This window comes from Lagopus muta, chromosome 3 (assembly GCF_023343835.1).
Source record: "Lagopus muta isolate bLagMut1 chromosome 3, bLagMut1 primary, whole genome shotgun sequence".
Classification (NCBI taxonomy): Eukaryota; Metazoa; Chordata; class Aves; order Galliformes; family Phasianidae; genus Lagopus; species Lagopus muta.
The window spans coordinates 746,896-762,164 of record NC_064435.1 but is presented as its reverse complement, the minus strand read 5'-3'; the positions used below and the strand labels follow the sequence as shown (position 1 = coordinate 762,164).

Here is a 15,269-nt window from a genome sequence, read left to right as displayed (position 1 = left end):
AGGGGTGGGGGGCGGCAATGGGGGATGTGGGGCAGCGAGCTCACAGCTCCTGGGCTCTGTTGGGGGCCCCTGCTGTCATGTCCTGCACCCCCAAATCAAATGCTGACCCCATAAGGACCCTGTAACCCCCCTGAGCCCATAAGAACCCCATAAGGATGCGATAAAAGTCCCCATAGGACCCCATAAGAGCCCCATAAGGACCCTGTAAGTACCCTATAAAACCCCCTCACCTCTTAAGGACCTCATAAGAACCCAAAAAGGACCCTATGAAAGCTCGCTTACCCCATAAGGACCCTGTAACCCCCCTGACCCCATAAGAACCCTATAAGGACCCTATAAAACCCTCCTGACCCCATAAGAGCCCCATAAGGACTCTGTAAGTACCCTATAAAACCCCCTCACCTCCTAAGGACCTCATAAGAACCCAAAAAGGACCCTATGAAAGCCCGCTTACCCCATAAGGACACTGTAACCCCCCTGACCCCATAAGAACCCCATAAGGATGCGATAAAAGTCCCCTGACCCCATAAGAGCCCCATAAGGACCCTGTAAGTACCCTATAAAACCCCCTCACCTCTTAAGGACCTCATAAAAACCCAAAAAGGACCCTATGAAAGCTCGCTTACCCCATAAGGACCCTATAAACCCCTCCTGACCCCATAAGAGCCCCATAAGGACCCTGTAAGTGCCCTATAAAACCCCCTCACCTCTTAAGGACCTCATAAGAACCCAAAAAGGACCCTATGAAAGCCCACTTACCCCATAAGGACCCTATAAACCCCTCCTGACCCCATAAGAACCCCATAAGGATGCGATAAAAGTCCCCTGACCCCATAAGAGCCACATAAGGACCCTGTAAGTACCCTATAAAACCCCCTCACCCCTTAAGGACCTCATAAGAACCCAAAAAGGACCCTATGAGAGCCCGCTTACCCCATAAGGACCCTATAAACCCCTCCTGACCCCATAAGAACCCCATAAGGATGCGATAAAAGTCCCCTGACCCCATAAGAGCCCCATAAGGACCCTGTAAGTACCCTATAAAACCCCCTCACCCCTTAAGGACCTCATAAGAACCCAAAAAGGGCCCTATGAAAGCCCGTTTACCCCATAAGGACCCTATAAACCCCCCGTGACCCCATAAGAACCCCATAAGGATGTGATAAAAGTCCCCATAGGACCCCATAAGAGCCCCATAAGGACCCTATAAAACCCTCCTGACCCCATAAGAGCCCCATAAGGACCCTGTAAGTACCCTATAAAAACCCCTCACCTCTTAAGGACCTCATAAGAACCCAAAAAGGACCCTATGAGAGCCCGCTTACCCCATAAGGACCCTATAAAACCCTCCTGACCCCATAAGAACCCCATAAGGATGCGATAAAAGTCCCCTGACCCCATAAGAGCCCCATAAGGACCCTGTAAGTGCCCTATAAAACCCCCTCACCTCTTAAGGACCTCATAAGAACCCAAAAAGGACCCTATGAGAGCCCGCTTACCCCATAAGGACCCTGTAACCCTCCTGACCCCATAAGAACCCCATAAGGATGTGATAAAAGTCCCCATAGGACCCCATAAGAGCCCCATAAGGACCCTATAAAACCCTCCTGACCCCATAAGAGCCCCATAAGGACCCTGTAAGTACCCTATAAAACCCCCTCACCTCTTAAGGACCTCATAAGAACCCAAAAAGGACCCTATGAAAGCCCGCTTACCCCATAAGGACCCTGTAACCCCCCTGACCCCATAAGAACCCCATAAGGATGCGATAAAAGTCCCCATAGGACCCCATAAGAGCCCCATAAGAACCCCATAAGGATGCGTTAAAGTCCCCTGACCCCATAAGAGCCCCATAAGGACCCAAAAAGTACCCTATAAAACCCCCTCACCCCTTAAGGACCTCATAAGAACCCAAAAAGGACCCTATGAAAGCCCGCTTACCCCATAAGGACCCTGTAACCCCCCTGACCCCATAAGAACCCTATAAGGACCCTATAACCCCTCTGACCCCATAAGAGCCCCATAAGGACCCTGTAAGTACCCTATAAACCCCCCTCACCCCTTAAGGACCTCATAAGAACCCAAAAAGGACCCTATGAAAGCCCGCTTACCCCATAAGGACCCTATAAAACCCTCCTGACCCCATAAGAACCCCTTAAGGATGCGATAAAAGTCCCCTGACCCCATAAGAGCCCCATAAGGACCCTGTAAGTACCCTATAAAACCCCCTCACCCCTTAAGGACCTCATAAGAACCCAAAAAGGACCCTATGAAAGCCCGCTTACCCCATAAGGACCCAATAAAACCCCCCTGACCCCATAAGAACCCCATAAGGATGCGATAAAAGTCCCCTGACCCCATAAGAGCCCCATAAGGAGCCTGTAAGTACCCTATAAAACCCCCTCACCTCTTAAGGACCTCATAAGAACCCAAAAAGGACCCTATGAAAGCCCGCTTAACCCATAAGGACCCTGTAACCCTCCTGACCCCATAAGAACCCCATAAGGATGCGATAAAAGTCCCCATAGGACCCCATAAGAGCCCCATAAGGACCCTGTAAGTACCCTATAAAACCCCCTCACCTCTTAAGGACCTCATAAGAACCCAAAAAGGACCCTATGAAAGCCCGCTTACCCCATAAGGACACTGTAACCCCCCTGACCCCATAAGAACCCTATAAGGACCCTATAAAACCCTCCTGACCCCATAAGAGCCCCATAAGGACCCTGCAAGTACCCTATAAACCCCCCTCACCTCTTAAGGACCTCATAAGAACCCAAAAAGGACCCTATGAAAGCCCGCTTACCCCATAAAGACCGTATAAAACCCTTCTGACCCCATAAGAACCCCATAAGGATGCGATAAAAGTCCCCTGACCCCATAAGAGCCCCATAAGGACCCTGTAAGTACCCTATAAAACCCCCTCACCTCTTAAGGACCCCATAAGAACCCAAAAAGGACCCTATGAAAGCCCGCTTACCCCATAAGGACACTGTAACCCCCCTGACCCCATAAGAAACCTATAAGGACCCTATAAAACCCTCCTGACCCCATAAGAGCCCCATAAGGACCCTGTAAGTACCCTATAAACCCCCCTCACCCCTTAAGGACCTCATAAGAACCCAAAAAGGACCCTATGAAAGCTCGCTTACCCCATAAGGACCCTATAAAACCCTCCTGACCCCATAAGAACCCCATAAGGATGCGATAAAAGTCCCCTGACCCCATAAGAGCCCCATAAGGATGCGATAAATGTCCCCTGACCCCATAAGAGCCCCATAGGGACCCTATAAACCCCTCCTGACCCCATAAGAACCCCATAAGGATGGGATAAAAGTCCCCTGACCCCATAAGAGCCCCATAAGGACCCTGTAAGTACCCTATAAAACCCCCTCACCTCTTAAGGACCTCATAAGAACCCAAAAAGGACCCTATGAAAGCCCGCTTACCCCATAAGGACCCTATAAAACCCTCCTGACCCCATAAGAACCCCATAAGGATGCGGTAAAAGTCCCCTGACCCCATAAGAGCCCTATAAGGACCCTGTAAGTACCCTATAAAACCCCCTCACCTCTTAAGGACCTCATAAGAACCCAGAAAGGACCCTATGAAAGCCCGCTTACCCCATAAGGACCCTGTAACCCTCCTGACCCCATAAGAACCCCATAAGGATGCGATAAAAGTCCCCATAGGACCCCATAAGAGCCCCATAAGGACCCTGTAAGTACCCTATAAAACCCCCTCACCTCTTAAGGACCTCATAAGAACCCAGAAAGGACCCTATGAAAGCCCGCTTACCCCATAAGGACACTGTAACCCCCCTGACCCCATAAGAGCCCCATAAGGACGCTGTAAGTACCCTATAAAACCCCCTCACCTCTTAAGGACCTCATAAGAACCCAAAAAGGACCCTATGAGAGCCCGCTTACCCCATAAGGACCCTATAAACCCCTCCTGACCCCATAAGAACCCCATAAGGATGCGATAAAAGTCCCCTGACCCCATAAGAGCCCCATAAGGACCCTGTAAGTACCCTATAAAACCGCCTCACCTCTTAAGGACCTCATAAGAACCCAAAAAGGGCCCTATGAAAGCCCGTTTACCCCATAAGGACCCTATAAACCCCCCGTGACCCCATAAGAACCCCATAAGGATGTGATAAAAGTCCCCATAGGACCCCATAAGAGCCCCATAAGGACCCTATAAAACCCTCCTGACCCCATAAGAGCCCCATAAGGACCCTGTAAGTACCCTATAAAACCCCCTCACCTCTTAAGGACCTCATAAGAACCCAAAAAGGACCCTATGAGAGCCCGCTTACCCCATAAGGACCCTGTAACCCTCCTGACCCCATAAGAACCCCATAAGGATGTGATAAAAGTCCCCATAGGACCCCAAAAGAGCCCCATAAGGACCCTGTAAGTACCCTATAAAACCCCCTCACCTCTTAAGGACCTCATAAGAACCCAAAAAGGACCCTATGAGAGCCCGCTTACCCCATAAGGACACTGTAACCCCCCTGACCCCATAAGAACCCTATAAGGACCCTATAAAACCCTCCTGACCCCATAAGAGCCCCATAAGGACTCTGTAAGTACCCTATAAACCCCCCTCACCCCTTAAGGACCTCATAAGAACCCAAAAAGGACCCTATGAGAGCCTGCTTACCCCATAAGGACCCTATAACCCCCCTGACCCCATAAGAACCCCATAAGGATGCGATAAAAGTCCCCTGACCCCATAAGAGCCCCATAAGGACCCTGTAAGTACCCTATAAAACCCCCTCACCTCTTAAGGACCTCATAAGAACCCAAAAAGGTCCCTATGAGAGCTCGCTTACCCCATAAGGACCCTATAAAACCCTCCTGACCCCATAAGAACCCCATAAGGATGCGATAAAAGTCCCCTGACCCCATAAGAGCCACATAAGGACCCTGTAAGTACCCTATAAAACCCCCTCACCTCTTAAGGACCTCATAAGAACCCAGAAAGGACCCTATGAAAGCCCGCTTACCCCATAAGGACCCTGTAACCCCCCTGACCCCATAAGAACCCCATAAGGATGCGATAAAATCCCCTGACCCCATAAGAGCCCCATAAGGACCCTGTAAGTACCCTATAAACCCCCCTCACCTCTTAAGGACCTCATAAGAACCCAAAAAGGACCCTATGAGAGCCCGCTTACCCCATAAGGACCCTATAAAACCCTCCTGACCCCATAAGAACCCATAAGGATGCGATAAAAGTCCCCATAGGACCCCATAAGAGCCCCAGAAGGACCCTGTAAGTACCCTATAAAACCCCCTCACCTCTTAAGGACCTCATAAGAACCCAAAAAGGACCCTATGAGAGCCCGCTTACCCCATAAGGACCCTATAAAACCCTCCTGACCCTATAAGAACCCCATAAGGATGTGATAAAAGTCCCCTGACCCCATAAGAGCCCCATAAGGACCCTATAAAACCCTCCTGACCCCATAAGAGCCCCATAAGGATGCAATAAAAGTCCCCTGACCCCATAAGAGCCCCATAAGGACCCTGTAATCCCCCTGACCCCATAAGAGCCCCATAAGGACCCTGTAAGTACCCTATAAAACCTCCTCACCTCTTAAGGACCTCATAAGAACCCAAAAAGGACCCTATGAAAGCCCGCTTACCCCATAAGGACCCTGTAACCCCCCTGACCCCATAAGAACCCCATAAGGATGCGATAAAAGTCCCCTGACCCCATAAGAGCCCCATAAGGACCCTGTAAGTACCCTATAAACCCCCCTCACCTCTTAAGGACCTCATAAGAACCCAAAAAGGACCCAATGAGAGCCCGCTTACCCCATAAGGACCCTATAAAACCCTCCTGACCCTATAAGAACCCCATAAGGATGCGATAAAAGTCCCCTGACCCCATAAAAGCCCCATAAGGACCCTATAAAACCCCCTCACCCCTTAAGGACCTCATAAGAACCCAAAAAGGACCCTATGAGAGCCCGCTTACCCCATAAGGACCCTATAAAACCCTCCTGACCCCATAAGAACCCCATAAGGATGCGATAAAAGTCCCCTGACCCCATAAGAACCCCATAAGGACCCTGTAAGTACCCTATAAAACCCCCTCACCTCTTAAGGACCTCATGAGAACCCAAAAAGGACTCTATGAGAGCCCGCTTACCCCATAAGGACCCTGTAAACCCCTCCTGACCCCATAAGAACCCCATAAGGACCCTGTAAGTACCCTATAAACCCCCCTCACCCCTTAAGGACCTCATAAGAACCCAAAAAGGACCCTATGAAAGCCCGCTTACCCCATAAGGACACTGTAACCCCCCTGACCCCATAAGAACCCTATAAGGACCCTATAAAACCCTCCTGACCCCATAAGAACCCCATAAGGATGCGATAAAAGTCCCCTGACCCCATAAGAGCCCCATAAGGACCCTGTAAGTACCCTATAAAACCCCCTCACCTCTTAAGGACCTCATAAGAACCCAAAAAGGACCCTATGAGAGCCCGCTTACCCCATAAGGACCCTATAAAACCCTCCTGACCCCATAAGAACCCCATTAGGATGCGGTAAAAGTCCCCTGACCCCATAAGAGCCCCATAAGGACCCTGTAAGTACCCTATAAAACCCCCTCACCTCTTAAGGACCTCATAAGAACCCAAAAAGGACCCTATAAAAGCCCGCTTACCCCATAAGGACCCTGTAACCCCCCTGACCCCATAAGAACCCCATAAGGATGCGATAAAAGTCCCCTGACCCCATAAGAGCCCCTTAAGGATCCTGTAAACCCCTCCTGACCCCATAAGAGCCCCATAAGGACCCTGTAAGTACCCTATAAAACCCCCTCACCTTTTAAGGACCTCATAAGAACCCAAAAAGGACCCTATGAAAGCCCGCTTACCCCATAAGGACCCTATAAAACCCTCCTGACCCCATAAGAACCCCGTAAGGATGCTATAAAAGTCCCCTGATCCCATAAGAACCCCATAAGGATGCGATAAAAGTCCCCTGACCCCATAAGAGCCCCATAAGGACCCTGTAAGTACCCTATAAAACCCCCTCACCCCTTAAGGACCTCATAAGAACCCAAAAAGGACCCTATGAAAGCCTGCTTACCCCATAAGGACCCTGTAACCCCCCTGACCCCACAAGAACCCCATAAGGATGCGATAAAAGTCCCCATAGGAACCCATAAGAGCCCCATAAGGACCCTGTAAGTACCCTATAAAACCCCCTCACCTCTTAAGGACCTCATAAGAACCCAAAAAGGACCCTATGAAAGCCCGCTTACCCCTTAAGGACCCTATAAACCCCTCTTGACCCTATAAGAACCCCATAAGGATGCGATAAAAGTCCCCTGACCCCATAAGAGCCCCATAAGGACCCTGTAAGTACCCTATAAAACCCCCTCACCTCTTAAGGACCTCATAAGAACCCAAAAAGGACCCTATGAATGCCCGCTGACCCCATAAGGACACTGTAACCCCCCTGACTCCATAAGAGCCCCATAAGGACCCTGTAAGTACCCTATAAAACCCCCTCACCTCTTAAGGACCTCATATGAACCCAAAAAGGACCCTATGAAAGCCCGCTTACCCCATAAGGACCCTGTAACCCCCCTGACCCCATAAGAACCCTATAAGGACCCTATAAAACCCACCTGACCCCATAAGAGCCCCATAAGGACCCTGTAAGTACCCTATAAAACCCCCCTCACCTCTTAAGGACCTCATAAGAACCCAAAAAGGACCCTATGAAAGCTCGCTTACCCCATAAGGACCCTGTAACCCCCCTGACCCCATAAGAACCCCATAAGGATGCGATAAAATTCCCCATAGGACCCCATAAGAGCCCCATAAGGACCCTATAAAACCCCCTCACCTCTTCAGGACCTCATAAGAACCCAAAAAGGACCCTATGAAAGCCCGCTTACCCCATAAGGACCCTATAAAACCCTCCTGACCCCATAAGAACCCCATAAGTATGCGGTAAAAGTCCCCATAGGACCCCATAAGAGCCCCATAAGGACCCTGTAAGTACCCTATAAAACTCCCTCACCTCTTAAGGACCTCATAAGAACCCAAAAAGGACCCTATGAAAGCTCGCTTACCCCATAAGGACCCTATAAAACCCTTCTGACCCCATAAGAACCCCATAAGGATGCGATAAAAGTCCCCTGACCCCATAAGAGCCCCATAAGGACCCTGTAAGTACCCTATAAAACCCCCTCACCTCTTAAGGACCTCATAAGAACCCAAAAAGGACCCTATGAAAGCTCGCTTACCCCATAAGGACCCTATAAAACCCTCCTGACCCCATAAGAACCCCATAAGGCCTCAGTAAAGACCCCATAGGACCCCATAAGGCCCTTTTAACCGCTTGTTTGGGTCGCACTGGGGGGTCAACTCATTCTGAATGGGTAGCAGGGGGGCACAGCAGAAGGCATTGGGCCCCTGATGGACCCCCAACCCCCTGGGCAGTGCTGCCCTGCTCCCACCTCGTGCTTGGTGGGTTGGGAGCTCCGCTCGGTGCCCATGCTGGGGATGCTGTCCCCCCCCCCCCCCAAGCCCACCATTAATCCTCCAGATCTGCACTCCCGCCGACCCGGCTGTGCCCCTGACTGTCAAAAACCACACGGAGGTCCTTCGGTGCTTCACTGTGCTCGGTAAGGGGTGGTGCGACCCATGGTGGGGGGTGGTTGGGACCCCCTGCTTGGAACGCGTCGTCGGAGGGCGGTGGTTGAAGTGTTGGAGCTGGATGACCAGGGTGGTGGTGGGGGTCACCATCCCCAGAGCTGTTCAGGAACCAGAGAGATGCGGCACTTGGGGGCACGGTCGTTAGGATAGGTTGGGGGTCTTGGAGGCCTCTTGCACTCTGAATTGGTCCGTGGTTCTATTTAGGGTCATGGTGGGGTGGTTTGGGGTTGGATTGTGGATCTTGGAGGTCTCCTCCAACCTTAATGTTTCTATGGGTCTGCTTAGGGTCATGGTGGGCTGGGTTGGAGTGGATGATCTCAGAGGTCTTCTTCATTCTTAGCGGGTTTATGGTTCTATTTAGGGTCATGGTAGAGTGGTTTGGGGTTGGATTGTGGATCTTGGAGGTCTACAACCTTAATGTTTCTATGGGTCTGCTTAGGGTCATGGTGGGATGGGTTGGAGTTGATCTGGGGGTTCTTGGAGGTCTCTTCCAACCTCAGTGACTCTGTGGTTCTATTTGGGGTTGTCATGGGGATGAGTTGGGGTTGGGCTTGGAGATCTTGGAGGTCTCCTCCAACCTTAATGTTTCTATGGGTCTGCTTAGGGTCATGGTGGGCTGGGTTGGAGTGGATGATCTCAGAGGTCTTCCTCATTCTGAATGGGTTTATGGTTCTATTTGGAGTCATGGTGGAGTGGTTTGGGGTTGGATTGTGGACCTTGGAGGTCTCCTCCAACCTTAATGTTTCTATGGGTCTGCTTAGGGTCATGGTGGGATGGGTTGGAGTTGAGCTGGGGGTTCTTGGAGGTCTCTTCCAACCTCAGTGACTCTGTGGTTCTATTTGGGGTTGTCATGGGGATGAGTTGGGGTTGGGCTTGGAGATCTTGGAGGTCTCCTCCAACCTTAATGTTTCTATGGGTCTGCTTAGGGTCATGGTGGGGTGGGTTGGAGTGGATGATCTCAGAGGTCTTCCTCATTCTTAGTGGGTTTATGGTTCTATTTGGAGTCATGGTGGAGTGGTTTGGGGTTGGATTGTGGATGTTGGAGGTCTCCTCCAACCTTAATGTTTCTATGGGTCTGCTTAGGGTCATGGTGGGGTGGGCTGGGTTGGAGTGGATGATCTCAGAGGTCTTCATTCTTAATGGGTTTATGGTTCTATCTGGAGTCATGGTGGAGTGGTTTGGGGTTGGATTGTGGATCTTGGAGGTCTCCTCCAACCTTAATGTTTCTATGGGTCTGCTTAGGGTCATGGTGGGGTGGGTTGGAGTTGATCTGGGGGTTCTTGGAGGTCTCTTCCAACCTCAGTGACTCTGTGGTTCTATTTGGGGTTGTCATGGGGATGAGTTGGGGTTGGATTGTGGATCTTGGAGGTCTCCTCCAACCTTAATGTTTCTATGGGTCTGCTTAGGGTCATGGTGGGGTGGGCTGGGTTGGAGTGGATGATCTCAGAGGTCTTCATTCTTAATGGGTTTATGGTTCTATTTGGAGTCATGGTGGAGTGGTTTGGGGTTGGATTGTGGGTCTTGGAGGTCTCTTCCAACCTTAATGTTTCTATGGGTCTGCTTAGGGTCATGGTGGGGTGGGTTGGAGTTGATCTGGGGGTTCTTGGAGGTCTCTTCCAACCTCAGTGACTCTGTGGTTCTATTTAGGGTTGTCATGGGGATGAGTTGGGGTTGGGCTTGGAGATCTTGGAGGTCTCCTCCAACCTTAATGTTTCTATGGGTCTGCTTAGGGTCATGGTGGGGTGGGCTGGGTTGGAGTGGATGATCTCAGAGGTCTTCTTCATTCTTAGTGGGTTTATGGTTTTATTTGGAGTCATGGTGGAGTGGTTTGGGGTTGGATTGTGGATCTTGGAGGTCTACAACCTTAATGTTTCTATGGGTCTGCTTAGGGTCATGGTGGGGTGGGCTGGGTTGGAGTGGATGATCTCAGAGGTCTTCTTCATTCTGAATGGGTTTATGGTTCTATTTGGAGTCATGGTGGAGTGGTTTGGGGTTGGATTGTGGATGTTGGAGGTCTACAACCTTAATGTTTCTATGGGTCTGCTTAGGGTCATGGTGGGGTGGGCTGGGTTGGAGTGGATGATCTCAGAGGTCTTCATTCTTAGTGGGTTTATGGTTCTATTTGGAGTCATGGTGGAGTGGTTTGGGGTTGGATTGTGGACCTTGGAGGTCTCCAACCTTAATGTTTCTATGGGTCTGCTTAGGGTCATGGTGGGCTGGGTTGGAGTGGATGATCTCAGAGGTCTTCCTCATTCTTAGTGGGTTTATGGTTCTATTTGGAGTCATGGTGGAGTGTTTTGGGGTTGGATTGTGGGTGTTGGAGGTCTCCTCCAACCTTAATGTTTCTATGGGTCTGCTTAGGGTCATGGTGGGATGGGTTGGAGTTGATCTGGGGGTTCTTGGAGGTCTCTTCCAACCTCAGTGACTCTGTGGTTCTATTTGGGGTTGTCATGGGGATGAGTTGGGGTTGGGCTTGGAGATCTTGGAGGTCCCCTCCAACCTTAATGTTTCTATGGGTCTGCTTAGGGTCATGGTGGGGTGGGTTGGAGTTGATCTGGGGGTTCTTGGAGGTCTCTTCCAACCTCAGTGACTCTGTGGTTCTATTTGTGGTTGTCTTGGGGATGAGTTGGGGTTGGGCTTGGAGATCTTGGAGGTCTTCTCCAACCTTAGAGAATGTACGTAGGGGCATGGTGGAGGTGGATTTGGGGTGGACTGGATGACCTTGGAGGTCTTCTCCAACCTTAGTGACTCTGTGTCTCCATTAAAGGTTGTGGTGGTGATGGATTGGAGTTAGACTGGGGGGTCTTGGAGGTCTTGTCCAGTCTTAATGACTCTATGGTTGCTTAGGGTCACGGTGAGGGTTGGGATTGGCTTAGATTTGATGACCTTGGAGGACTCCTTCAGTTTTACTGACTCTACAGTTCTATTTAGGGTCATGATGGGATGGGGCTGGACTGAGGGATCTTGGAGGTCTTCTCCAACCTGAGTGGTTCTGAGGTGCAGCTCTTTGGGGCACTGCTTGGGGCCACCTCAGCTCCCTTTGGGGCACACCAACCCCTTGCAGGAACCCAGGCAGGAATCTGGGGTCAAATCTTTCCTCCAAATCCTAGAAACTTGGAATGAGTTGGGTTGGAAGAGCCCTTAAAGATCCAAGAGCTGTGGAATAGTTGGGTTGGGGTTGGAAGAGCCCTTAAAGATCCAAGAGCTGTGGAATAGTTGGGTTGGGGTTGGAAGAGCCCTTAAAGATCCAAGAGCTGTGAAATAGTTGGGTTGGAAAGGTCCTTAAAGATCATACAGCCATGGGATGGTTGGGTTGGAAAGGTCCTTAAAGATCATACAGCCATGGGATGGTTGGGTTGGAAGGGTTGTTAAAGGTCATAGAAGCACAGAATGAGTTGTGTTGGAAGAGACCTTATTGGTCACGGAGTCTTAGCGTGGTTGGGTTGGAGTGGTCCTTACAGATAATAGAGCCCTGGGATCGTTGGGTGGGAAGGGTCCTTGAAGATCATAGAGCTGTTTGTATTGGAAGGGTCCTTACAGATAATAGAGCCCTGGGATCGTTGGGTGGGAAGGGTCCTTGAAGATCATAGAGCTGTTTGTATTGGAAGGGTCCTTACAGATAATAGAGCCCTGGGATCGTTGGGTGGGAAGGGTCCTTGAAGATCATAGAGCTGTTTGTATTGGAAGGGTCCTTTCAGATTATAGAGCCCTGGGATCGTTGGGTGGGAAGGGTCCTTGAAGATCATAGAGCTGTTTGTATTGGAAGGGTCCTTACAGATTATAGAGCCCTGGGATCGTTGGGTGGGAAGGGTCCTTGAAGATCATAGAGCTGTTTGTATTGGAAGGGTCCTTACAGATTATAGAGCTATGGAATAGTTTGGCTGGAAGGGTCTTTACAGATCACAGAGCTGTGAAGTAGTTGGGTGGGAAGGGTCTCCGAAGAACATGGAGCCATGGAGCGGTTGTTTTGGAAAGGTCCTTACAGGTCACAGAGCCAAGGAGTGGCCCCAACCCCAGTCGACCATGGCATCCTGACCCCCATGGGGCACAGTACCATGGGTAGAGTCCATCGGGGCGCAGCGCAACACATTCCCTATTGCTCCCTTTGCCATCCCTGCAGCCTGCTCCTTCCCTGACCGAGTGCTGACCTTCCTCCTCCCAAAATTGGAGAGCAGCAGTGAGAGGACGCGCGTGGGGACGTTGCTCATCATGAGACAGATCATCAACAGTGCCCGTGAGTACAGGGGGAGCTGTGAGCATCCATCAGTGCCAAACGGCGATGGGGTTGGGTGGAGGAGGACGAGAAAGAGGAAGAAGGAGCGAGCAGAGCTGCGTCCTCAGCATCACCGACCTCGCGGCGTCCGTCCTCCTTTTTGCAGCCTCTCAGATGGAGATTAAAAAGCCCTTCATCCTTTCTTCGATGAAACTTCCCCTTCAAGACAGCAACAACAAGGTGAGCAGAGGTGGTTTCCCAAAATCTGGGGTTCCCAGATCCAATCCCTCATCCATGGAGCTCCTCACCCGGTCCCAGCACCGCCTGCCGGTTGCACTGGGCAGGCTTGGAGGCCTTCTCCACTGGTAATGACGCTTTGGTGTGGGCACGGTGGGGATGGGCTGCTGGTTGGAGGCGGCGATCGTGGTGACCTCGATGGCGATTCCAACCCGGGTGACTTGCTGTGGTCGCAGGTGAGGCGAGCCGTGGTGCAGGTGATCAGTGCCATGGCTCACCACGGCTACCTGGAGCAGCCCGGTGGGGAGGCCATGCTGGAGTTCCTGGTGCGACAGTGTGCCCTGCCCTCGGATGCGGTAAGGATCGCGTGGCCCCTCATCCATCCGCAGCCATCCTACAGCTCTGTGATCTTTCAGGACCCAGCCAACCTAAGCATGCAGCAGTTCAGTGTTTCTGATCTATAAGGACCCGTCCCAACTCAGCCCATCCAATAGTTTTGAGATCTTTCAGGACCTATCCAAGCCAGCTGTGAAACAGCTCTATGCTTCTGACCTCCCAGGACCCTTCTCACCCAACCAGTAGTTCTATGATCTTTCAGGACCCTTCCAACCCAATTGATCTTACAGTTCTATGATCTTTCAGGACCCTTCCAACCCAATTGATCTTACAGTTCTATGATCTTTCAGGACCCTTCCAACCCAATTGATCTTACAGTTCTGGGATCTTTCAAGACCCTTCCAACCCAATTGATCTTACAGTTCTATGATCTTTCAGGACCCTTCCAACCCAATTGATCTTACAGTTCTGGGATCTTTCAAGACCCTTCCAACCCAACCCGTCCTACAGCTCTGTGATCTTTCAGGACCCAGCCAACCTAAGCATGCAGCAGTTCAATGTTTCTGATCTATAAGGACCCTCCCAACTCAGCCCATCCAATAGTTCTGAGATCTTTCAGGACCTATCCAAGCCAACTGTGAAACAGCTCTATGCTTCTGGCCTCTCAGGACCCTTCTCACCCAACCAATAGTTCTATGATCTTTCAGGACCCTTCCAACCCAATTGATCTTACAGTTCTATGATCTTTCAGGACCCTTCCAACCCAATTGATCTTACAGTTCTATGATCTTTCAGGACCCTTCCAACCCAATTGATCTTACAGTTCTATGATCTTTCAGGACCCTTCCAACCCAATTGATCTTACAGTTCTATGATCTTTCAGGACCCTTCCAACCCAATTGATCTTACAGTTCTATGATCTTTCAGGACCCTTCCAACCCAATTGATCTTACAGTTCTGGGATCTTTCAGGACCCTTCCAACCCAATTGATCTTACAGTTCTATGATCTTTCAGGACCCTTCCAACCCAATTGATCTTACAGTTCTATGATCTTTCAGGACCCTTCCAACCCAATTGGTCTTACAGTACTGGGATCTTTCAAGACCCTTCCAACCCAACCCATCCTACAGCTCTGTGATCTTTCAGGACCCAGCCAACCTAAGCATGCAGCAGTTCAGTGTTTTCTGATCAATAAGGACCCTCCCAACACAACCCATCCTGGGACCTCTCAGGACCCTTCTCACCCAACCAGTAGTTCTGTGATCTTTCAAGACCCTTCCAACCCAATTGATCTTACAGTTCTATGATCTTTCAGGACCCTTCCAACCCAATTGATCTTACAGTTCTGGGATCTTTCAAGACCCTTCCAACCCATCCTACAGCTCTGTGATCTTTCAGGACCCAGCCAACCTAAGCATGCAGCAGTTCAATGTTTCTGATCCATGAGGACCCTCCCAACACAACCCATCCTGGGACCTCTCGGGACCCTTCTCACCCAACCAGTAGTTCTATGATCTTTCAGGACCCTTCCAACCCAATTGATCTTACAGTTCTATGATCTTTCAGGACCCTTCCAACCCAATTGATCTTACAGTTCTGGGATCTTTCAAGACCCTTCCAACCCAACCCATCCTACAGCTCTGTGATCTTTCAGGACCCATCCAACCTAAGCATGCAGCAGTTCAATGTTTCTGATCTATAAGGACCCTCCCAACACAACCCGTCCTGTAGTTCTGAGATCTTTCAGGACCTATCCAAGCCAGCTGTGAAACAGTTCTATGCTTCTCAC

At 50.4% G+C, this 15,269-nt stretch overlaps 1 protein-coding gene and 3 long non-coding RNA genes across 6 annotated transcripts in view; 2 read left to right on the top strand and 2 right to left on the bottom strand.

Annotated features, from left to right (window-relative positions):
* The window catches only part of LOC125691184 (maestro heat-like repeat-containing protein family member 1), a 146,356-nt gene that overhangs the window by 27,847 nt on the left and 103,240 nt on the right, over positions 1-15,269 (top strand). The window contains 4 exon segments of the mRNA XM_048940225.1: positions 8,584-8,662; positions 12,814-12,927; positions 13,073-13,146; positions 13,380-13,499. Coding sequence (XP_048796182.1) covers positions 8,584-8,662; positions 12,814-12,927; positions 13,073-13,146; positions 13,380-13,499 — 387 coding nt within the window.
* LOC125691185 (uncharacterized) lies at positions 19-6,851 on the bottom strand. Of its 2 annotated transcripts, none has more exons than XR_007376025.1 (3): positions 6,471-6,851; positions 5,616-6,124; positions 19-4,455 (listed from the first exon to the last, which is right to left on the bottom strand). It is a non-coding gene; the product is annotated as an uncharacterized LOC125691185 (long non-coding RNA). The 2 variants fall into 2 exon arrangements; XR_007376024.1 differs by having other exon boundaries at positions 161-241; positions 414-6,124; positions 6,471-6,841.
* Positions 8,919-10,980, bottom strand: LOC125691186 (uncharacterized). Of its 2 annotated transcripts, none has more exons than XR_007376026.1 (3): positions 10,872-10,980; positions 9,107-10,397; positions 8,919-8,952 (listed from the first exon to the last, which is right to left on the bottom strand). It is a non-coding gene; the product is annotated as an uncharacterized LOC125691186 (long non-coding RNA). The 2 variants fall into 2 exon arrangements; XR_007376027.1 differs by lacking the exon at positions 8,919-8,952 and adding an exon at positions 9,036-9,106 and having other exon boundaries at positions 9,272-10,397.
* Positions 10,391-11,414, top strand: LOC125691188 (uncharacterized). Its single transcript, XR_007376030.1, has 3 exons — positions 10,391-10,784; positions 10,936-11,181; positions 11,347-11,414. It is a non-coding gene; the product is annotated as an uncharacterized LOC125691188 (long non-coding RNA).